General features: G+C 40.2%; 4 protein-coding genes across 11 annotated transcripts; 3 read left to right on the top strand and 1 right to left on the bottom strand.

The window, feature by feature from the left end:
• Positions 1-758: 758 nt before the first annotated feature.
• Positions 759-6165, top strand: si:dkey-29d8.3 (uncharacterized protein LOC556220 homolog). The gene is made up of 8 exons (XM_035430601.1): positions 759-899; positions 2131-2245; positions 2686-2830; positions 2945-3058; positions 3368-3512; positions 3674-3822; positions 4113-4252; positions 5179-6165. Exons 1-8 carry the CDS (start codon positions 831-833, stop codon positions 5328-5330), a joined length of 1029 nt encoding a protein of 342 aa, XP_035286492.1. The 5' UTR covers positions 759-830; the 3' UTR covers positions 5331-6165.
• Positions 6166-6537: 372 nt separating this feature from the next.
• Positions 6538-11219, bottom strand: LOC118234188 (cell death activator CIDE-A-like). 5 transcript variants are annotated; one of them, XM_035430607.1, is made up of 5 exons: positions 11037-11219; positions 8651-8719; positions 8102-8254; positions 7623-7795; positions 6538-7130 (listed from the first exon to the last, which is right to left on the bottom strand). In XM_035430607.1, the coding sequence occupies exons 1-5, from the start codon at positions 11202-11204 to the stop codon at positions 6980-6982; spliced, it is 714 nt and encodes a 237-aa protein (XP_035286498.1). In that variant the 5' UTR covers positions 11205-11219; the 3' UTR covers positions 6538-6979. The 5 variants fall into 5 exon arrangements, with proteins under 5 accessions (XP_035286498.1, XP_035286499.1, XP_035286500.1 ...); XM_035430608.1 differs by having other exon boundaries at positions 7650-7795; XM_035430609.1 differs by having other exon boundaries at positions 8102-8224.
• A 58-nt stretch (positions 11220-11277) lies between these two features.
• Positions 11278-16962, top strand: LOC118234187 (enoyl-CoA delta isomerase 2-like). 4 transcript variants are annotated; one of them, XM_035430604.1, is made up of 8 exons: positions 11278-11307; positions 13021-13158; positions 13601-13670; positions 14056-14146; positions 14249-14369; positions 14879-14968; positions 15711-15854; positions 16169-16962. In XM_035430604.1, exons 1-8 carry the CDS (start codon positions 11293-11295, stop codon positions 16322-16324), a joined length of 825 nt encoding a protein of 274 aa, XP_035286495.1. In that variant the 5' UTR covers positions 11278-11292; the 3' UTR covers positions 16325-16962. The 4 variants fall into 4 exon arrangements, with proteins under 4 accessions (XP_035286495.1, XP_035286493.1, XP_035286496.1 ...); XM_035430602.1 differs by lacking the exon at positions 11278-11307 and adding an exon at positions 11562-11692; XM_035430605.1 differs by lacking the exon at positions 11278-11307 and adding an exon at positions 11660-11780.
• A 3377-nt stretch (positions 16963-20339) lies between these two features.
• foxc1a (forkhead box C1a) lies at positions 20340-22496 on the top strand. The gene has a single exon (XM_035428282.1). The coding sequence runs from the start codon at positions 20612-20614 to the stop codon at positions 22037-22039; it is 1428 nt and encodes a 475-aa protein (XP_035284173.1). The 5' UTR covers positions 20340-20611; the 3' UTR covers positions 22040-22496.
• Positions 22497-23720: the final 1224 nt, after the last annotated feature.

The raw sequence follows: 23720 nt of genomic DNA, 5'->3' as shown, positions 1-23720 counted from the left end.
ACCTTACATTTAGAGAAACAGAACTTACTTAACACCGGGTTTCGAGAATTTGACTGTTTTTACAACCCATGTCTTTGTTTTTAGTGCTATTCATTTTTGTCAGTACAGTTACTACACGGTGCTAATATACCCAAAAAAAAAACTAAGTAAAATGACCACTAAATTACTTCACAAACAAGTGAAATACAAAAAAAAAAAAAAAAAATGAAATTAATGCAATCATTGTCACCGATGTAGGCTGCTTACTGACATAACCTACCACAAAGAGAGCATACGTTTTTCTAGAATCAACAAAGCACTATACCTTATTTTAGGTAGCCTAAATTATATGCATTTTCTTCATACATTGGCAGACATTTGTAGACGTATATTTCTAAGCAAAATGTATGCTCTCTTTTAAGCGGTTGTGGAGGGGGACAAAGAGTACACACGCTATAGCCTAATGTATTAGATGATGGGCCAGTGAGTGCTTATCCCTTTGGATATTAAACACTTGAACTACATGTTGGATGGGTGCCGAGTGCATGCTTGACAGATTGGAACTGTACGACTATTTGTAGCTTAGTAATATAATTGCTGTCTGAAGAGAGTGGCATTATCTCAAAGGAAGCGTGATCGTTTCCCCCAGTTTTTCTAACAGCGCATCCCATGCGTTCACAAGGAAATTTATTGGCATATTAAAATGGGTTAATTTAGTTCACATTAGGCCTACATACAGACTACTTTCGAATAGCCTACATCAGCGTTTCGTAATAGATACTTGAAATAGCGCCTCCCCTCTCCGTGGTTATGAAAGGAGTTACACAAGTTACACAACATCGAGTAAAATAATGTCCGCCGCTGCTGAGAAGAGGGAATTCCCCGACGAAGAATTGACTGAAAAAGGCCGCAAAAAAGTGGTAAGATGTTATTTGTCTATAATACCATAACACGTTAACTGGAAGAGTGTAGGTTCATTTATTTATATTACAGAGGACTCAACAGTAAGCGAGAGAATTGGAGTTTCTGCATGGATTTTAGGCTTCTAGTCTTTTCTCTCTGTGAGAACAGCATGCCTTTGTAAAATTGAGGGCGATACAGATTTGAGTTAGCCTACATCTTTCTCACGGAATGGTTTAGACTGCGTAAATTAAATGACCTTGGTTCGGGGTGAATTTGCTTTTGGAAATCGTTTCTTACAGTTCTACCACCAGTATTACGGGTGAAACGCTTCCGTAGCCTACTGCGTATTATTGCATGTGTTCTCATCAAGGGCGGAACCACAGTTTTTTTTTTGGCGGAACCAGAACCATAGTTAAGCAGTTGCTGCGCGACAGGTCAACGTGGTCTGTTAATGCTGAGCAAGCTCTGTTTTAGAAGTCAGGTAAAGCGCGTTTTGGTAAATGCCTACGCGCCTTAGATGTCACCTAATAATGATTTTCTTTGTTATGCATATTTATATAATTGTGAAAAGGGTATTCGGTTCTTATTTGGCATATTAAAAACAGTAATCCAGACCAGTACATGCCATAGCAGGTAAACAAATTATTTTTAGACAAATTGTTTGTGGTTGAAGTATAGGTTCGGTCCCACAGATTATGTGTAAAAGGGTGTGGTCTTTTAGGTAAAGTGGAATAGTGCTATACATTTATTTCAGTAAATGCTTGATTCAACATAGCAATTTTTCTTAATTTCTCTGAGGGTGTGTGTGCCATGTGCTTTCCTGGCTCTGGGTTTGTCAAAGGCAGGCCACATCTCATCACTTATTCCCCACACCAATCATAACCATTTCTAATATAATTTAATGTCTTTACACAGAAATATTTCAAGGGAATTTTTAAATCAGTCACTAACAATGCACAATAGCTTTACCCGAATATGCCAATTAATATGATAAATTATTTCTCTAAAATAACACCTTTGACTTTGGCTGCATCTCTTTATAAAACGATATGCCTGTAATACACTATAATTTTTTTTAAAAAACAAGAATAGTTTGACTGCACAGGGGAGTCTCAACTCAACAAAAATATTATCTGATCAATTTTAACTATGAAACCATAGTAGACTTTTTTTGTTCAGCTTTTAAGTCTTGACCATGTACAGGGATGGATAAGTCCTTTTTGTGAAACCATTTTGGTGCTGTTGTAGGATACAACAATGGGAAACCACAGTCCGGCTCGAATAGCAGTCATTCTGCTGTCATTGCTGGTCTTCATCATTACAGTTGCATTCAATGCACTGGCTGGGAGAGGAAGCAAGAACGGTGAGAACTGACTTCAACATTGTTACATCATTACCATAATGTAACATCACATTGTAACAATATCACATTAGTAACATTGTCACATTGTGACAGTTGTAACTTTCTAACATTGTCATATTGTCCTAATGTCAATGTTGACACTGTCTGATTCAGTGACATGTTCAGTTAGAACAGAGAAGCATTCAGTTCAGTGGGACATGTTCAATCTAACCACTGCTATGTGTTACAGTATTTTATTGAGCTCTCTCAATTTTTGGGTTGATTTCAATTCATGCTTTTGGGAAATAATGCAAGCAATAAAAAACCTCAATAGTTCAATAGTTTGCCGGATTCACAGGTACATGGAGGATGGGCAGTGCTTGCCAGCATGGTTTTTCTGCTCACTGGCGTAACGCTGTTGCAAAATGTTCCATTAATCTTAAAACAGTCTATCATTGCAGGTCCCTTCCATCAGAATACGGGCAATGTGTCCAAAACGTATGAGACAGAAATAACCCCTGCAGGGTGGACCTTTTCCATCTGGGGGGTCATTTACTTCTGGCTATTTGCTATGTTCACCTACATCATCATTAGTCTCTGCAGAAGGTATATGATAAACTCTGGTCCAATGAAGTAACAGTGCATGTTTTGGTGATGGATGGTGAAACAAACTCACTGGTGTTGCCGGCTTGGTCATCTTCACATGATTTGACTTTCCAGGAATGTATATGGGTGGATGTATTGTCAACCTGCAGTCTTGTCCTATGGATTTTACCTGTCCTGGATTGTCAACATGATTCTGAACATCACATGGCTGTTTCTATGGGACAGAGAGTAAGTTATAACTCACACATGCATTGAGTTCTTAGATTTTCTTTACAAGTGGGGGAGGTACAAATTTTCTATGTGTAAAATTGATAGTGCCCAGCTAATTACAATCAAAGTCAGGTTGTAGTGAAGTTGTGTTGGTGAGCTGTTAGTGTAACCTCTAGCCCAAGTTGAAAAACCAATACCACAGTAGAGTAATGGGGACACTATCATTGAGGATGTTGCTTATTAGATGATACCTTAAACTAAGCATTTAAAATTTTTTGGGGGGATGGTATTTGAATGATTTAACTAAGCCATTTTCCCTTCCCTTAGGCAGATGATAGCAGCATTGATCGTACTGGCAGTGATAGCTTTTACCAACTATTCTTTGATATTCTTCTGCTGCCATGGACTCCATTCTTATGGTGCCTGGCTCAGCAAAAACTACAGAGTGGATCTCTGGCTCTTCCGAGTACTGGTGAGTTTGGTTCTAGAACACCATGACATCACAGACCATTCAGCAAAATGAATTAAACTTGGGACTGCATTTTTCCCATGATGCACGACTAATGCTGCTAGATAAAATGCAATGGGATCAGCCTGTAATTGTGATGAATTTTTGAGTAATTTATTTTGCAGGTTCAGAATGGCATTGGTGTATACGCAACTTGGACGACTATAGCCACCCTTCTCAACTTCACCATTGTGTTGGATTATAACGCAGGCGTGTCTAAGGAGGATGCGGCAACTGTGTCTCTCAGTCTCCTCTTGATAGAGGTCATTGCCTGGTAAGATCTGCAGCATGTATGCACGGGAAGACAGACAGCATAATATAATGCATGTGATACACATTTACATTATAATTTTGATTTGTTTGTTTGCCCAGTGTGCATGAAGCCTACAAAGTTTATTTGATATAGAAGAGCATATAAGTCTATAACATTGAGTCTATAAAAACAAATCATTCATTAATATAAATAGGAATATAAGCATTTTGATTGCTTTCCTAATGTATATGTCATTACAGACTGGGGCGTGAATATTCAATGTCTTTCTGATTGTTTGTCCTTGTCTACAGGTTTGTTGTGGAAAACTTTGTGCTGGAGAAACACGTACGCTATCTCCTCACAATTTACCCTGTGGTGATCCTGGCTCTGTCAGGAAACATGGCGAAAAATTACAATGCTGCAGCACCCAGCAGGAATGGCATTTTCATGGGTGAGCAAAATCCAGACAAACCTGTGACAGAATAAACCTTGACCTAGTGACAGAATAAATTTAGGAAGCGATGTGCAGTTTTCATCAGGGCAGCATTTGCTATGATTTGTGCCATTTGTATTACAATACAGTGCACATTACATTACATTACAGGCATTTAGCTGACGCTCTTATCCAGAGCGATGTATGCAACGTTTTACACAGCATTTACATTCCATCCATTTATACAGCTGGATATATACTGTAGGTTAGACTTTAGACTTTATTGTCCCCAAGGGGAAATTCCTTTCCACAGCACTGTACCCATCAGACAACAGTGCATACAACAGCACACAGTAACAACATACAATGACAGACAACAGTACAAACTCAGGCCTGTTCAGCGAGGCGAGGTTAAGTACTTTTCTCAAAGGAACAACAGCAGTGTCCTACCTGGGAATCAAACCTGTGGCCTTTAAGTTTCAAGACCAGACCCTTACCCATTATGCTGCACTTCCTCCTGCATTGAATGTGGGATCTTTCTTTTGGGTGTGCTCTGAATCTCATTACATAACATTACAGGCATTTAGCAGACTAATTTATCCAAGAGTAGCTTACACAGAGTGACTTCCCTTTTATTTATTTTATTATCCAGTGTACTGCCTTCTGTTACAAGCCCAGATCCCTAACAGTTACACTACACTGCAGCCCTCATCTGGGTCAGTCATAAGGCTACAGAAAGGTCTCTGAGCAGCTGGTAAACCATGCAGGTCAGGCCCTATTGCCATGAGGAGTGGTTAGCTTCAAGAAGAGACTTTTCTGTACCAGTAGCATACAGTATGTGATTCCAACAGCTTAGCTCAGCTTGCTGTGTTGGTGATAAATAGGTTGTTTCACATTGATTTCCTCATCACGCATTTTGTGCAATGTTTTTTTCTCCCCCCCAGTGGTTCTCCTTGTGCTGAGCTGTGCACTGTTTGTTGTGCGAGTCCTGCTGGTGTTCTGGAAGCACAAAAAAGAGCCTCTCTACCAGAATTTGGACACTGAGGCCTTGTCACCAATGGACATTTATAAGAGGCAGAAAAAAATCTTCACTTAAAATGTGTGCCTCTCATTCAGGTCTAATGCTTTTCTACTTCAGGGCTTATTTTTATGATAAAAAGGCAAACAAAGAAATACTCTACCTGCTAATCAGAAAAGATCCATAACAGACATTGGAAGTCACTTTTCAATGCCTGACAATAACATGGAAGCAAACCTATTAGATTTTTAAAGAGCTTTATTAATCATATAAATTATATCAATATATAAAATACAGTATAATACATTTTACATTTAAATAACATCTTAAACATCATGTTAGTCATAGTACATTTGATACATCATTAGATTACATTGAATGTAAGTTTACATTGAATGCAAGTTGTAAAGAAAATGCAATTTGAAATTTAAAAAGCAAACCCATTTACAAAGAAAAGTATATGCCTTAAAGGTTTTCCAGTTTAAGGTTTTTTTAATTTTTTTGTATACAGAAAGTTGTAGTTTTACATTTTACAAGCACTGATCATTTTTAAAGGATAACTCCCATCAGGGGAGCACACATTACATGCATTTAGCATATGGTTTTATCCAGAGCAACTTAATTTAACTAAGAATTTATATTGCATCTATTTATTATGCAGCTGAATATATACTGAAACATTGCAGGTTATTGCAAGTACTTTGCTCAAGGGTACAGCAGCAGTGTTCTACCTGGGAATCTAACCTATGACCTTCATGTTACAAGACCAACTCCTTACCCATTATACTACACTGCCGCACACTTATTTAACAGACTGCGCCTTTCTAGACTTTCCTAAAATGTTTATTGTACTCTGTATTATGTGAATGTGAACATTTGTACCTACAATAATAGTTTTGTACTTTGAAAATAATCTGATGTGTATTCTTTACATTGATTTTTGATGGCTGGGAACCAGTTTTAGCCAGAATTCAAAGGGGCAGTTTGCAAAACTTTATAGATCAATCCAGGAAATGGCATTGTACAAAGCCAGATTGAAAATGGAACTCCTGATTGCTTGATGTCTCAAACCAAATGGAGAGCAATTCCATGTACCCAATCTTATGGGCACATGTTGAAAGGCAAATGGAGGAAAGGATAGGCAGGAAAGCAGGGAAAAAGTGATTCCAGCTTTAGGTGGGAAAATTGGTTGGGAGCCAACGTCTATGCCTTTAGAATTACCAGAGACATACAATTACTCTTTTCAGTGCAGAGTTAAAGCACTTAGACTGCAGATGTGCCACAATTTTGGTTTTTAAAAAAAAGCTTTATTATTAAGGATGGTCATCCACAACTCAAATGCACATAAAAACAAACGATTGCATAGATTCACATATTAATAACAATCATTCTGCAATAGTTGACCAAACAATTAAAGGGCATTTGAAACACACAGCCTTTGTGGAAGCTATATATGCACACAAATCTTTTCTGACTGAACAATGGCTTTCTTTGAGGGAAGGGGGAGGGTGGGTGCCAACTGAACACAATAGGCTATGTTGTGGTCTGGCTCCTAAATGGTCTGTTGTGGTCCAAGAACAGTACCTGATAAAAGGCAGCCTACCATGGGGGTTATCCATTAACTGTAGTACAGATCTCAAAGTGCAGGTGCTACCTTTCGCTCTTCATTTGCAGCCACCTTTGTTGGCCAGTTAGCATCTTGTGGCTGACATTTCAGTGCTCTGCAGTCAAGATGCTGAGTCTAGGCAGAAGGGTTGTTGCTGTGTGTTGCTGCTCTGGTATTCGTCTTCACCCATGTACTGGAGCACGTATGAAGAGCCAAACTGTAGCAGATGACCAGTCAAACTAACCATATATGCCAGACAGCGTAGGAATGCCCTGAAACACACAGGTAAGAAATTAGGGCAAAGAAACTAAAGATGGGTGATAAACCATAAGCAGAGCAACCACAAGTGGTTACATTTTAAATTAAACCAATTGAAACTACTCTTCATAACTTAATGCTATGATTGAGGTCCATCATCCTTTTGCAGCTTCACCAGTTTTGGGGTTCAGCTTTAACTCATTCACCAAAGCTGGCTAAAAATAAGTGCCTCGTGTAGACAGAGTGGCTCAGTCAGGTGACTAAATTGGTTAAATTTGAAAAATTGTATCTACAGCTGTGGAACACATCTGACTTTGTCCCACAGTGGTAGGGTGAACTTCCATAGATTCCTTGAGTAACCAGTACATCACAAGCTTCTTCATGGATACAAAGAGTTCTTAAATCTGAACCCACAATTGTGGCCAATGACAAACATCTAATCTGCTCTGTAGAGCCAGGTGATCTCCCCATTATTGCATTGAAGCCCAAAGATGAACAGTACTCACATTAGCATCTGCTTAACACCCACACACCTGATGTCATATGACAGTGTGTACATCTCACACAGCCTAGCTTTGATTATCAGACATCCAAGGAAGTCCTTTGGATGCAGTTTGTAAAGGTGAAAGGACAGCTTTGCCATTCCATTCTTTCGAGGTTTTTTGCAATCTTGGTCATCCTAAATAACGAGAAAGTATTTTGTGAGCACCTGAACAAGCAAACTGAATAACTAAACTAAAACAAACACAATCATGAATAAGTAAAGGTTCATAGGCAGGCAGGGTCAAAGAATTAAACATGGACGATCGGTCTTTTAAAAAAAATAAATAAATAAATAAAAAATACCAACCCATTTCCTGTAAATCAAAATGCAAGGAATATGCATCGGTTTCTCAAATGTGTATAGTTACTACAGTCATAAGCACCACTGTTACATATTATCATTATTAGTAATATTAGTTACAAGTCCTCCACCCCCACATACCGGTGCCTTAGTCCACCTCTGCCCCCTCTCCAGCACAATGAATGGAGTGTTGGCAGGCAGGGACTGGAAGAACTCCTCTGTGTCCACTGTGGTCCCATCCGACTCCAGCACCAGAGTCAGGAACTGGAAGGACAGCAGGAAGGCACTTGCAGTCTAGGGGTTGTCAAAACGATTAGCTCCAGGTGGGACAGTGTCCAGGTGTCAGCATCAGGCTGAAGAGCCAGCCTATTTCCCCCAACACACCCCACACACACCCACAATAAACCAAGAACTTACTTTGAAAACTACTATTGGGTGGCATTATGGCATGGCCACAATACTTGAAGTATTGATCAGAAACATGCCAGTAGTGCACAGTATTAATTGAAAAATGAGCCATTTAATTTGAAATTTGAATGAGCAGTGACTTCTAAGTGGGATTATACAACCAAGATGAACATTAAAGCTTAATCTCTAGGCAATTATTTAAAAATAAATAAGATGTGATTTCTTTAGAAGTTTTAGTGACTTAAGTTTAATGATGCAGTGGTACCTCCATGTGAAACTTACTTTATCCAGGAGGTCATCCAGTGAGGTAGCGATCACACCTTTCTTCTGACAGCGGTCGTTTGTGGACACCTTGAAAGGGCGGGGTGAGGGCATGGGCAAGACTCGCTGACTGAGGGAAGTGCTCAGCAATGACACTTTCCTGCAGGTAAAACCCATTACTGCAGTCCACAAGGAATTGCTGCCCATGTCATCATCTCGGAATCTCAGCCAAATAGTCAATGATTCCACATTGACGGATGGTATTTTGAAAGCAGTGTTGCCGATTGCAGGTAAATTTGTTTGAGCAGAATTTGTTCGAACTGGTTTCTCAACAGAAATTGACACGTTTACGTTTTCTTAAAGAACTTTTTTCTACAGGATGCTCCTGTGAAATCTTTCTTCAAAACAGTCACTCTTGGAAGTATGGTTTTTAGTGCCATGCGTGGATCAAACTTTATAATAGGGCAGGCGTAGATGCGACATATTCGATTAATTGCAATGCGCAACCTAACGCTAGAGTTCACTACTCACCTCATAACGTATACCGGAACAATCATTTTTGCGTACTCCATGATGGAGTGAGGTGCCTCCGAATTAAACAGCCAAATTCGCCCACTCCTGCAAAGTTTTGGAAATGGCTGCGACCTGGTCGCCTTACCACACTGCTGGCACTTCGAGCCAGATCCAGCAGAATGTCAACACCTCGTCAAACTTTTCAGGATGGGCTATGGGAGAGAAAGGCTACGATGCCTTTAAATAACTTTGTGCTGACGACAATATTGGTTACTCTAAAGTAGCTACAATTAGTCAAGTGCAGCGATTTTTCACGAATTGGGAAATTGTCCAATCTGACATGGCCGTAGGCTAATCGATTCAAGAACGCGGATTGCTTCGTTGACTTCGTTAACACAGCCTTATACATTTTAATCAACATAAGTGAAAATTTCAAACGTTTATACTTCTAAACTTAAGAGTTGAAAATTTCAGCATATTCTGGAAAAGTATTTGGCCGTTGCAAAAATAAACAGATCAGTAAAATACTGAACACCCTTTGAGTAGCTGATCTCTGAACACACAGCTGAATGCTATGAGGACGAGTTTTATTCCAGTTACAGTATATGCAATTTACCTTTTCTATTTTCTTTCAGTTATTTTGATATTTCGGAGTTACTGCAACCACCGATATGGGCTGTAATGACACAATTATATGTTTGTTCATAATGTATTGGGACAGGATGTAGATTATGTAGCTAATAATGACAAAATGTGGTTCTTTGAAGAAGGGCACGGTGGCGGACTAAAAAAGTAATTAAGCTATCTGGGGTTGTGCTTAATATTAGTTGTGCTATATATTATGTATGAGTATCCTGTTCGCAATGTCACATTTCAGAGGCTCGGTATACTACTAAATATGCTAAATATATACTAAATATAGGACCACCAATTTCTCTCCCGTTTTTCTCGCATTCTATTCAGTCCTCCGCCAGCTAGAGGTCAGGATAGCCTCTTTGTCACGTCCCTTCTGAAACCACTGTCCCATTTGCACCATTGCAATAATCTAAATTGAAGTAATTGCCACTATTTAAGGACAGATGATGACTGATTTATACAATTACTAACTACCTGCTGCAATATTTTAAATGTGGGCCATGATAGGTATTGCTAGAATAAGTGGGAAAATGCCCACATTAAAAATAAGAGCCGTTATATAACATTTAACTTGTGCAAAAAATGTAATAAAATAAATTCATAATTTAACTAAATAACTAATCATGTTCTTCAATAAGTAGAATCAGGTGTCTTAGTACAAGGCTAAAACAAAAACGTGCAGCCACACCGGCCTTTTTCGGATAGGATTGGATACCATTGCTGGAGAGCCACAGATTCTCTTTGTTTTTTATTTTTTTCTTAATATCTGTAACCAATTCAGACCCAAGAAACCAGGTGCTAAGTTAACTGTGTAATCAACTGCTATAGCTGATCAATTGCTGTGCTACTCAAGTTCTGAGTAACAATGGAAGCCAGCAGACCCTGTGGCTCTCTATGACCAGGAGTGAGGACCGCTGGCTCAAAGGCATGCTTTTCGGAGCATTTAATCATCCTTCCATCCATTTGTTCATTTTCCTTTCTGACACACCCCAGAATTAGATTTGCTAATTGTTTTTAGAAATATCCAAATTGGCTGTGTTTATGGGGACCCCTGGAGGATAACCATTGATATAAAAGTTTAATTCCCCACAGGTCACATGGTGGAGACAAACTAGTGAACCCATAAATAAGGCTATAGTAACATGACTTGCCGTAAATAACACTTATTCTCGGTTTATAATAATTACTTGCGGATGGAGCGTATAAATTCCACAAAGAAAATATATCTGACCTTTTCTTCAACTTCAGCACCACTTACCTTATGGATTTTTCTTCCTACTCGGTTCCTGAACTCACTTTTCAAACATAGCCTATATTTTGATTGAATTTGAGATCTGCTGTTATCTTTAATAATAAACCAGGACCAGGCTTTGCAGACGTAGTATTTAAACTTTAGACCGAAGTCAAACAAACCGAATGGCAGCATAAACGTAGGCCTATGTCTTGCGTAGTTTTAGTAAAAGGGAAGGTAGCCAGATTTGCCTTTTTTAAAGTTGAAATCAAATGGAATTATCATGACATTCTGTCGCGTAGGTGAAAAATAGGGCAGTGGGTGTACTTGCACTGAGAAATTAACGTGTTATAAACATACTCGTTCATGTGCTGAAATTGTTGTGCATGTTTGCTTCCGTGCAAACCTGATTAGTTTTGTTATAAGATCAAATCGACGTTAATCTTTTTTGTTTCATATATTGTATTTGCGTTACTTGCGAGTTGAGGCTAGATTGTAGACCTGTATATAAACAGCTTTGCTCCAGAATCTGTACCCATCTGCAGTCTTCCTGAAAGCTGTAGGTCCAGAACGCAAGCAACCGTTTTGACTTTGTAGATCGACAGTTGTAGTGTAGTTTACATCTTGGTCTGGCAACCCTGTTAATGCACTACCAGTGAATGGCGAATTTCAGGCAGCTGAAAGTTGAGTTAGCACTGACAGCTAATCTATCTTGATCATGCTTCTGTAATGAATCTAACGTCATAATTTATTTTATATATCGTTAATCTGGTGAGTTCATTTTACTACACTAGACTGACGGCGTTAGGCGGTGAGATCTTTTCGTTACCTTGCTAAGTCAGCTAGCAATGTAGCAAGCTAAGTTAGTTTATTAGCAGTGCTGCTATACAAATCTACCTACAGAGTGGCAAGCTAAAAAAGATTATAGTACATTTGTCTTAACTGGCCGTTTTATAATGGTACCAACCCACTAGCCAACGATGCAATCTCACGTTAATAAGTATATGCCAGAGACTGTAAAAAATAGGTAGCCTATATGCCCGTTTAAGAAATTGTAATAAAGTAAAGTTAGCTGTCGTAGAGCCATAAGTAGCTAGCTAGCTAACGTTAGGTCAGTGGTATTCAAACTCGGTCCTGGCTGCCCTCTATCTGGTTTTAGTTCCGACCATTACAATCCCAGAATTTTAACAAGCTATTTTGTCTTAATTAAGTGCTTTTCGTGTTTAGAGGGATTTATCGTCTTAAACCACACTGTATCTGGAATAGCTATGCATGCCATGAAGAATAAAAGTCCCGTGTTCACATTATGCTTGTTGTGGCGCAATGCGAATAACTGCATAAAAAGAGATTCATTGGTTAACTAAAGACGGAGGGTGAATCAATAGCCTAATTGGTGACGGCGTGTACACCTGGCCACTAACTAACCATTTGGTAGATAATGAAGAATTCATTATCATAAGAATTCAGAGAAAATGAAAAAGTGCCAAACCTACATGTTAAGTTTGAGGGGTGGAAAGGTTTTTCTCGTGAGTTGTCTAACATGGGGGGGAGGGGTTATAAAAATAACATTTACGTTTACATTGTTTTCTGTTTATCGTAGTTTGCTAGAGCAGTTTGCTTACGGCGTTATTATTTGTGATTGAGCGATGGATAGGCAAGGAGATGGAGACTGAATCTTCTCCTGAGGTACGCTATGGGGAGCCACAGAAATGGCAACAAAAATGAGAGTGAACGTAATTTTTAAAAGGATAGTCTGGTACCACACACACACACAGCCTCTTGAGGTTATTTGAAGTATCGTTGTATTTTCTTACTTTAAGCACAATGTCAGGACCACAATTGAACCACAGGGTGGTGTTGTGTACCATAATAATTGAGAGCTTGTTCCCGAGCATCAATATTGAGCAGCCCTAATGCTTTCAGAACTGTAATGAAATGTATGTTCAATATAAACAAGGGTTTGTGGAGTCAGGATGTTAAATGTCAGGCTAAAATAGCCACCCCTTCACAGGCAGAGCACGCCCACGATCCAGCAATGTCTGCGGGGAATGCTGGTGGCTTGTTTGAGACGCTACTGGTCACCACCGAGAGCAACATCACCACCATCCGCTACAACCGGCCTCATAGGAAGAATGCCATCTCGAATGTGGTAAGACGACCAGGCTGCCCTCGCGCTGCAGCTGCCTACTCCACCCAGCTCGGCTGTTTTGACAGCGATCAGGTGCTGGGTTGTGGATGAGGAGCTTCAGCAGAGCATAAGAGGACCAGACCAGATTCTCAATCTGCATTTGTTTGACTGATTTGTTTTGCATAAATGCTGACAGAAATGTGTGTGAGACACTAGAAACGTTGATTATTGTAGAAGATTTAAGGTTACATTGTTCGAAATAAAGCAGGTAACGCTGAGCTGGGAAACCACTTAAAGGGCGTATAGCAAAATAATCGGGGCACATTAGCTACCCATAGTCATTGGATTTCTACAGCCAGCCCCCAAACACTACTTTTGATCTCTATAACAGTGAAAGATACCAACAGCAGTTGCTAAAAATACATTTTATTCTCTTCTTCTGTGTTTCCTCTTCCCCTTCTAGATGTACCATGAGATTGTAAAGGCCCTGGAGCTTGCAGGCAAAGACGAGTCTGTGATGGCTGTGCTCACCGGTAAAGCTGCTGCACCGTTCCCTTTATGTCTGCATGACCATTTGACTGGTTTACTGTTTTTTAGTTTAAGGTGCCACAATATTGAAGATTAAAAGTGAAGGGCGGCTGACCTTTGCGACTAAGAGCTTGACTAAGAAGGAGGCTTGCTGTAATTTTACTTGGAGAAAAATATTCAAGGGGTATGAGCCATTTATTCTGCGTTTTCATTTTGTCACAAAACGGGCGTGTGGTCATTTGCTATTTTTATATTCTCTTCTTCATGGGAGAAAGCAGTGAACTCTAAATGTCATCTGTGATTACGCCCCCAGTAGCCTCCAAAGGAACACACACGCACACGTGGCTGGCTGTGTCTTTGATTTAATTTGTTTTTGCTGTGCACCCTAAGGTACTGGTGACTACTACTGTAGTGGCAATGACTTGGCCAACTTCAAATCTGTGGAGGATTCGGTCGAGGAGGACAAGGATCACATGTTTAGGTAATGATTCACGGGGGAAGCAAGAAGCTGCTGATGTGTGACAGTGGTGGATGGCTCCTCAGGAGCGGTTAATTTGCATTACCCATGATTCTTTGTTTAAAGGGACTTTGTGAGGGCGTTCATTGACTTCCCGAAGCCCCTGATTGCTGTGGTGAATGGTCCAGCAGTTGGAGCAGCTGTCACAGTGCTCGGACTAGTTGACATGGTCTATGCAACCGAAAGGGTGAGCAAACTTACTTTAGTGGGGGATTCAGATCATGTAGGGTTTTGGCTGGTTTACGTCCCGAGTCTCTCATAGTTAGCAGATGTAATTTATGGTTGAACTAAAGCCAAAATAATTAATTAATATGTTGATCCTACCCTGAAGAGTAATTTATCCCGGTTCCAATGTGTCATCTACTGTATAATACTTCACCTCCCAACCCCCACCTCAGAGCACCATCCCCAAAATGAATTCCTGGTTATACCACAGCTCGTAGATTCAATTCCCAGCTGGAGTGATGGCATTGTACCCTTTAGTGAGGTAGTTAATCTGAATTGCTTCTGTATAAATATCCAGCTGTATGAAAAGGATTGTATGAAAAAGATAACAAGCTTGTGTATGTCACTCTGAATAACACCTACTGAATACCTGAAATGTAAAAAGTCTGTAACAGTCCAGCAGTGTGTAAAGTGTTTTTGGGTCTGACTGTATTATTATCCATGGTCCCCCTCGCCCTCAAATGTCCACAGGCGACTTTCCATACCCCTTTCGTCAAACTGGGACTGTGCCCGGAGGGGTGCTCGTCCTACCTCTTTCCCAAAATCATGGGCCCAGCCAAGGTAAGATCCAGGCCCTGTCCTAAGCTGAGTAATGTAACTGTCCTCCACCACCGTCACCTCCAGCGTTCCCCCCTGCTGCTTCGCTCAGCTTTAACACCGTTATTACACTGTTGAACAAGTCATCTTTTTTTTTTACCCTGACTATTTTGTCAAAATGTTTGCATTCCTCCTCAACATCAGTAGAGGATAAGAGAGCCTGCAGTGGATGTGTTGAGGAGGACATCTTGTGACGCTACAAATTGCCTCTGCTTTCACAGTGTAAAAAATGTGTTCTCACATCACTGGCCCCCTCGTGGTGGAGTGATCTTCCTGTGGTCATCAGGACTGCAAAATCATTGGCCATCTTATGAAGCACACTGCAGATCCACATCTTGGCTCTTTTCCTTTCCCAACCCCTGTCCTCTCCTATGTTTTGTATTATGAGAGGCTTTTATTGTTTTTTTATGTCTTGTTTATATGGAGGGTATCTGTATGTATTGAGGAATTGTATTTTGGTTTTTGGTTAGCATACATAACCCACATTAGTGCTTTAGTGATGTTTCTTCATTTGCTGGTCTGAGAATATAGAATATAGTTAACCACGTTTTTGTACTACTATTATTCACGTAACTCGGGGAATGCCGTTATGCTCTCATATTGTAAGTTCTTCTGGATAAGAGCATCTCCCAAATTAATCTAATGTGATTTGCAAATGGATGCCCGCCTAGGTATATATCTGTCTGTCTGTCTGTCTGTCTCACAGGCCAGCGAGATGCTGCTTTTTGGTAAGAAGCTGTCGGCGACGGAGGCCTGCCAGCAGGGACTGGTGACTGAGGTCTTCCCTGACAGCACGTTCCAGACGGAGGTGTGGGAGAGGCTGAAAGCCTACACTCAGCTGCCCAGAGACGTAGGCGAAGCTTCTCTTTTACTTCCTTTACTTTTAATCGGGGAATTGTGTGTGGAGAGTTGCGTGGCCCTTGCAAAATGGAGAGGACGGGGCTAGGAAGAACAGGGGAGTTGAGGTTGATATTGGACTCTGGAAATGGTCCATGGGATAACTGCAAACATAGCGCCATGTCAGACCTGTGCGCTGTGATGATTGTATGTGAAGTAATGTGATTAAATCTGGAGGGGTGGGGTGCCGTAGGTGTCTCAGCTCTCCCCTTTGTCTCATGCACTCCTCTGTCTTTCCGTTCGTTTGTCCACCTGCCTGTCCCTCAGTCACTGGCCCTGTCCAAACGGCTCATCCGGAGCGTGGAGAAGGAGAAGCTCCACAGTGTTAACGACAGGGAGTGCGAGCAGGTGAAGGAAAGACTGCACTCGGAGGAGGCTCTGAATGCCGTCATCCACTTCCTCCAGGCCAAATCGAAGCTGTGACGGCCAGATCGTCTGGACGCGCCTCTCTGAACGCCCGCTCACCAAGCTAGAACTGCGAACTGAGAGCTGGTCGAGTGCTGCCTGAGCCTGAGCCCATACAGGGGACTATGACTACAGTACAGAGGCTTCTGGAAAAATAATTGTTAATTCAACTTGATCGTTGATATTTTAACACATGCCTTTTTATTGTTAAGTTTATGCCTTGCAGGATATGCTGTCTGAACTGTTGCTTGCTTGCTAGTTAACCAGTCAGCTACATAACCATCCACTGAAGCTGAAAGAGAATCTGGCACTGGGTAGCTAACCTATGTGGTTTCATTGTAAACAAACTACTTGAATCTGGCAGTGCAGTGTAGTTGGATAGCTAGCCAGCTAAGAATGAAACGGGGCAGGCATGGCTTCATATCTTGCTATGCTTTTAAAAAAAAGTCTTTTAAGAGTCCAAATTTTGTAGTCATGCAACTTTCAGAGGCAGAAAACAGTTATTTAGGGTTTACATGTATAATAAGAAAGATTGGAAATTGGTTCAAATGGCATCAGGTGCGTATCCTTAAGTAAAAACGTTATCTATGTGCCCTGTAATTGGCTGCTTTGTACAGATGTTTTTATGACACATTAAATTAAATCTGAACTGTTAATTGTTGAAGAGAATATTAACCAATAGGGAGAATTAAAGGCATTTCTGATAATGTAATCATCAGGAAAAATAAGAACAAGAAAAGGAATAACAGTAGTAGAAGTAGTTGTAGTAGTAGTAGTAAAATAATAAGAATATCCAAAAGCAGTCCAAATTTCTTTATTAATATAATTTAATGTCATTGAAATTAAGAGTAAGAACATGTTCAGTGTGAAAACAGTTATCCAAACGTTTCAAACCAATGGCATTCAAACCAAGCAAACATTTGACCAACAATAGACCTATCAAAAATAAATAAATGCAGCCTCTAGATTATATACACCGATCAGCCACAACAAGCCACAACACAATCAGAAAAAGCAGAAAGATGCAGATGGTTTTAATGTTGAGGCTGATCGGTGTGTGTAGGTATGTGATACCTCATGTTACAAAAGGATTTCACGAGCAATGTCGATAAATATTGGAGGTTTGACAAGCAACGACAATGACAATGACAAACGGTTTGAGACTTCATTAGCATTACTCAGGATGACCACCATCCACGTTTAGTGCCACATGTCTGCAGGCCGCGACACGGCCTATTCGAAATATTAGTAACGGGAACGCTGAGCGTGGACAAGGAGGGCGTGTTCTGATAACGTTCCATGCACAACTTTGCACCATACCTCAAATGTGAGATTATTTTTTTTGTTGTTGCTTTAACTCTCCAGGAGAGGGAGCTAAGTTCACGAGGAAAGTTTCTTCCTTGGCAGGTGGACGACTGTTTCGGTCCTCTCAAAACAACGGTAGCCTGCACAGGCTTCTCATCGGGGAATATCAAGGTTGTGTGCAACTTATTTCGCGCTTTATTGCATGCTTGCTTTATTTCTTGCTTGCTTTCTTTCAGAATTTTTGTTTTCGGAATGCAATAGTCTATTTCGGTTAATATCATTCGTTAGTCTTAATGAAATAATAATAATAATAATAATAATAATAATAATGGTAATAATAATAATAATAATTATAATAAGAAGCCCTTAAAAAAAAAACAAGATAGTGCACCAAGTATTATCAATTGGCTGGGCAATAAGGAGTGTCATCACACAACCAATTTACATTTTTGGTCTCAAATTTGTTGTGATTTACTGACTATTCCTGAATTACTAGGCTATTTGAATTACGTAACGAAAGCTGACCAAAGTGACGAAATGGCCCCAAAAAATAAACAAACCGTAAGCCTACATCAAATCCAAGGTTTTTTGGTTTTTTAAAGAGTTTTTACGTAGACCTTCAATCGCTGCATCGATGTGGGCTAGATGATAGTCGGGTACGCTGTACACAAATTTACCTAATCAGAAAGTGGTAAAGCATTGATACGTAACCGTTTTGCATGGCGTAGGCTCAATAAAAAGTGGAAGGTATTTGGAATTTTGTTGGGACAAAAGCAAATACTTATTTTATTAGAATGTATTTATTGTTAGGTGTAATATCAACTCGTCACTGCTTACGGAGTCCAAAGTTGTGAAATGCAAATGTATTCTTAAATACATCATTATTTATTTTACACTGAGCATAATAATAATATTATTATTATTATTATTATTATTATTATTAATAATAGCTATTATAGTATTATTCTCGTGGCAACAACGATAACGGTAACACCATTAATTGCGATGAACTGGTAAACTATGGCAAAGGCGTAAGGTCAAGTAAAAGTGGAGTTCTGAATTGTGTAAACAGCCCGGGGGCAGAGGGAAAGTTCACGCCTGGGTCCCCGAAAGGGGAAACCCGCGAAGGACAACTAGGGTCCACGGCCTCTTAATTAGGTCGATCTGTTGGGGATTGTAAAGATATTAATGCCAGGTCACCATTCCGCACCGTCATTCAGAGATGAATTGCATTGTCCAGACTCCACTCTCCGACTGTCAAACCAAATTAACAGTGCGCTCTCATAAATTAGTATGATCTTCAGCTGTAAATTATACAACATCCTTGTAAAATGTCTCTGCGCCCCATCGACCCCGTTAAAAATTCTTGTTTGTGCTATTCTGCTTAATTTTCTCGAAGCCCTGATCATTCTTATCTATTTAACATTCTAGCCGACTGTTCACGAAATATATTGACTTGTGTTGCAATAGGCTATACTGTAAAAATAATATTTTCAGAAAATAACGATGTGGGATTGTTTAACGCTATGCTTTTGAAAATAAAAATAAAAATGAAATGAAGTGTATTTCACATTTTAGGAAATAAGACCTTTAAATCCGTTTATATTGTGCACAACTTTCTCAATCTGAGTTGCAGATTCAGCTACATTTGATATATGGTTATTTGATATGATCTATTTTAGCCTATAGGCAGTAGCTATTACATTTATTAATATGCTTTATATATTTACCCTATTGATTTTAAATAGGGCATATGAATTAGGCTAGCCTAACTGATGCAAAGTCCACGACCGCCGTCTAATTGTGCAAAAGGTAGCTAACTTGCATTTTATGTGCATTTACGCCTTCACAAATAATGCCTTGTCAGGTGTCGGTGGCGTCCGTTTGGTTTTTAACGTAGCTAAATCTCATTCGAACACCCATGCAGTTTCTCACGCTTAGTCTCCTTTTCGTTGAAAATTAGTTTAATTTTGCACTAATTAAGTTGTTTACTCCTCCCTGGTTTCGGAGGTGAGAGACCCGCTGGGTGCTTTGATCCCACCAGGCGTTGATTGGAACCTTTAAGTAACGGCTAATATTAATAAACCCTTAATTACGGATCCAAACTGCAGGAAGTAAACACACGCTTTATTATCCCACGTTCACTTTATTTCGTATTAAAAAGTGCTATAACTATCAAATCTTATCATTCCACACTTTTATTTATGAACAAAGTTTATATTATTTTTACCCAAACTAAACTAAGCATTCAGTTTCCCGATCATTACAATATTTGGGCTAAATATGTCGATTTCACAGTCAATCAATAGGCCTATTACATTTTTGGACGATACTCATTTATTTTAAATTCAACCTTTTTAATTGTTTGAATAATTCCAGTTTTTATCATAGGCTTAAATAGGCTACTATAAAATAGGCCGTAGGTTACTAAGAGCAGCGCTTACAGACATGCATTGATTATCGACTATCATAGTCGTGTATTTGGCCTAATTAAAAACAAAAATTGCTTATACGTTCTTATTCATGATCTGTTTCTATACGCTGGACCGTGCTCCTCTTTTAGTCATCTGTTAGCTTGCTGAAATGGGCAGGGAGTTGGCTACACCTCTTCTAAACTTTTTTTCCCCCGCTGAAGTGTGTGTGGCCAGAAGTGAAAAGGCATAGCTGCAGCTTCTCCAGACGACGGTCTCTGATTGGATGCCAGAATGCGTTTTGGGAGGAGCTTTCCAAGTAGCAAAAAGGAAAAAGTTTAACTGCGTGAAAAGAGTCCTCTCTCGTGACGGATGGTCCAAGTTCAGAAGTTTTTCTACGCTGTTCCTGCTGAATGAGGCGGCAGTCGCTCAAATCTGAGACCTAAGACTATCTTTCCTTCCAGTTTTGGTTTCAGTGTCAGAACCGGAGCCGTGGTTTGAATGTAAAATTAAACCTTTGGAGAAAAGTGGAGTTATAACGCTACAGACTTGGGAAAGTTCGCTTGCCAGGGAGAGCTTGGAGCTGTGGATGGGCGAAATGCAGGCGCGCTATTCCGTCTCCAGCCCGAACTCGCTGGGCGTCGTGCCCTATATAAGTAGCGACCAGAGTTACTACAGAACCGCTGGTGGAGGGTACGCTGGGATGCCGGCACCAATGAGCATGTACACGCATGCACCCCACGACCAGTACCCCTCCAGCATGGCTCGAGCGTACGGGCCGTACAATCCGCAGCCTCAGCCGAAAGATATGGTGAAGCCACCATACAGTTACATCGCTCTAATCACCATGGCTATCCAAAACTCGCCAGACAAGAAGGTGACCCTCAACGGGATTTATCAGTTCATCATGGAACGGTTTCCCTTTTACCGAGATAATAAACAGGGCTGGCAAAACAGCATCAGGCACAACTTATCCCTCAACGAGTGTTTCGTCAAGGTTCCCCGGGATGACAAGAAGCCCGGCAAGGGCAGCTACTGGACTCTGGACCCGGACTCGTACAATATGTTTGAGAACGGCAGCTTTTTGAGAAGGAGGCGGCGGTTCAAAAAGAAGGACGCCCTTAAAGAGAAGGAGGAAAGAACTACTAAGGAGACGCCGTCCACGAGGCAGCCTGGTCGGGAACAGGAGCAGCTCACGCAGGGCTCACAGCCGGTCAGGATTCAGGACATAAAGACCGAGAACGGGACTGCGACTCCTCCGCAGGCCGTTTCGCCTACCCTGAGCGCTGTGCCAAAAATTGAGAGTCCGGACAGCAGCAGCAGCAGCATGTCCACTGGAAGTCCACATAGTATCCCGTCTAACCGATCCATAAATCTGGAGAGCTCCGAGCATCACCACCACGGCCAAGCCTCTGCTCAAGGATTCAGTGTGGACAACATTATGACATCGCTTCGGGGGTCCCCCCAGGTTGCGACGGAGCTAAGTTCCACACTCGTGCCGTCTTCCAGGACAGGTATAACCCCTTCTTTGTCGCTTAACTATGCAAACCAAACTTCCGTCTACAGCTCGCCCTGTAACCAAAATGCCATTTCCACGAGCTCGAACGCGACGTACCATTGTAATATGCAAGCCATGAGTTTGTATGCTGGGGATCGATCTGGTCACCTGGGACCGACTACCACAGTTGACGAAACGTTGCCCGATTACTCCATCACTACCACAACTTCTTCACTGAACCACGGCAATCTAAGTTCCGGCCAGGACGGTCACCACCCTCATCAGGGACGGCTTGCTTCTTGGTACCTAAACCAAACTGGTGATCTAAGCCATCTTGGTGGCGCATACCCCGCGCAGCAACAGAACTTTCACTCCGTCCGAGAAATGTTTGAATCCCAGCGAATTGGCTTGAATAATTCTCCTGTGAACGGGAATAACAGTTGTCAAATGTCCTTTCCCTCGAGCCAATCCATTTACCGCACATCCGGGGCTTTTGTTTATGACTGCAGCAAATTCTGACCAAAACAATGTCATCTGTGAATAATTTTTGTTACATTTAAAAATTAAATAAGCCCAAAGATTTTTTGTCGTCTATTGCCCCATAAATGGACTTGAAATCCTACCGAGAGACAGAAAACCTAATCTTGGTTTTTAAGGGCAGTGTTGATCCAGATAACACGTAAGTTTCATCTTGATGTTTTAAAAAAAATGATGTTAAAACCATATATCAATCTTTCACGGACTCTCTATTAAATGTAAATTGCATATAGTAATTTATTTCCAAATATGAAGTTGGATACTGAGGACCAAACACCAACAAAGTGTTTTTAAATTGAACTTCCTAAAGTGTTCAGAAATGTTCCACTATAAAAAATGGAACCTGTATATCGCCGTATCAATCTTCTCCTTTTGTTGAAAATATTCTGAAGGCATTGCATTGTTTGTTTAATAAATTCCCATTTTATTTCAGTTAAAACTACGCCTGATTTTTTAGATTATTGTCAACGTGCATGATATGTGTTGTGGCAGTTGGAAAAATTACGAGCGTAAAATTGAGAATATTTATCATAAAAGCCTTATTTTGGTTGCCTGGCTTACTGATCGAACATTTGTAGGTAATAAATGAAACGTATAAACCCCTTAGGCTTTAGTCGTGTGCATATTTGAATCCCTGGCCCAGCTAGTATTCAACTCAAAAAACTTAAATCGTGTTTCATTCGTGGCCTACATTTCTTTTGCGCAAAGCGTTTCGGTGCTTTCTTTTCTACTAGAACTACTTATTTTTAGGAGGCTACTGCTATAGATATCTGGCACAAATAATACTTTTAACAATCTCTTTAGGCAAGTAGACTGCAGGTTGTAGCCTGTGTGGTATATATATAATATATAGTCTACCGTTTAGGCTACGGCCTGTATAAAACAATGAAAACAACGACAAGTGACACCTCATTTCTGTCTGTGAATGGCGACCGCTTGCTTTCACATTAAACATGTTTCTTTTTTTTTCCCACGACCAACATATTTTAATAAGTCATCATTTATTTGGCAAATGCTCTTAACAAGGATGAGCAAGGCTTATGCAAACCTTTGGCAGTCGGTTTTATTGTAATTTGAAACCATAAATAGAAACGGTGTTTAACTTTAATGAGTATTTCCAAATGCGGGTAACATACGTGGCTAATGTCACGTTTGCTACACATGCATAGTTGTTAACCCTTAGATTTTATTTAACCTTAAATATCTGAAGTACCGTGGGGATTATAATTCTATGTGAGACGACCTAATCCAGCAAACCAAGCATTTTAGCTAAAGCGAACCATAGAAAATTAAATGTACTTTCATACTACCTACACAATAGGTTAATTCCTTCAATTAATATTAATATTTAGTTTTTCTTATAGTAGTTACAACTTAAATTGTGAAATTGTTATCGTTATGTTTTTCGTATACAGGTAACTTAATTTTTATTTATTTATTTATTTTTTTATTTCTTTATAGTCGGCTTCCCCTTAGTCTCACTGTAAGAAGCCAACCTCAGCACAAAGTGTACTTGGCTTGGAATGGAGGGCTATTTCTTCAGAAATTGAACGAACTGGTGGCGCGTTTACTGCAATGTCAAATAAGTTCACATAACTCATTTACTTGTTTTCTGTTTTGCAAATAGACAGTCATTTAAGGTGGTCTTGTTTGCACTGCTGTA

The sequence above is a fragment of the Anguilla anguilla genome, chromosome 8, assembly GCF_013347855.1.
Source record: "Anguilla anguilla isolate fAngAng1 chromosome 8, fAngAng1.pri, whole genome shotgun sequence".
Taxonomy (NCBI): Eukaryota; Metazoa; Chordata; class Actinopteri; order Anguilliformes; family Anguillidae; genus Anguilla; species Anguilla anguilla.
This window is presented reverse-complemented; position numbering and strand designations above follow the sequence as displayed.

Bases quoted from the DNA above. Each gene is read 5' to 3' on its own strand.
- si:dkey-29d8.3 (XM_035430601.1), top strand. From the start codon at position 831: ATGTCCGCCGCTGCTGAGAAGAGGGAATTCCCCGACGAAGAATTGACT. The intron at 2,246-2,685 runs GTGAGAACTGAC...CTATCATTGCAG, and splicing joins TGGGAGAGGAAGCAAGAACG to GTCCCTTCCATCAGAATACG. The intron at 3,513-3,673 runs GTGAGTTTGGTT...TTTATTTTGCAG, and splicing joins TCTGGCTCTTCCGAGTACTG to GTTCAGAATGGCATTGGTGT.
- LOC118234188 (XM_035430607.1), bottom strand. From the start codon at position 11,204: ATGCTGCCATTCGGTTTGTTTGACTTCGGTCTAAAGTTTAAATACTAC. The intron at 8,255-8,650 runs GTAAGTTTCACA...GACAACCCCTAG, and splicing joins TGGATGACCTCCTGGATAAA to ACTGCAAGTGCCTTCCTGCT. The intron at 7,131-7,622 runs GTGAGTACTGTT...TGTGTGTTTCAG, and splicing joins GGTGTTAAGCAGATGCTAAT to GGCATTCCTACGCTGTCTGG.
- LOC118234187 (XM_035430602.1), top strand. From the start codon at position 11,669: ATGGCGAATTTCAGGCAGCTGAAA. The intron at 11,693-13,020 runs GTTGAGTTAGCA...ACCCCTTCACAG, and splicing joins CGAATTTCAGGCAGCTGAAA to GCAGAGCACGCCCACGATCC. The intron at 15,855-16,168 runs GTAGGCGAAGCT...CCTGTCCCTCAG, and splicing joins ACACTCAGCTGCCCAGAGAC to TCACTGGCCCTGTCCAAACG.
- foxc1a (XM_035428282.1), top strand. From the start codon at position 20,612: ATGGGCGAAATGCAGGCGCGCTATTCCGTCTCCAGCCCGAACTCGCTG.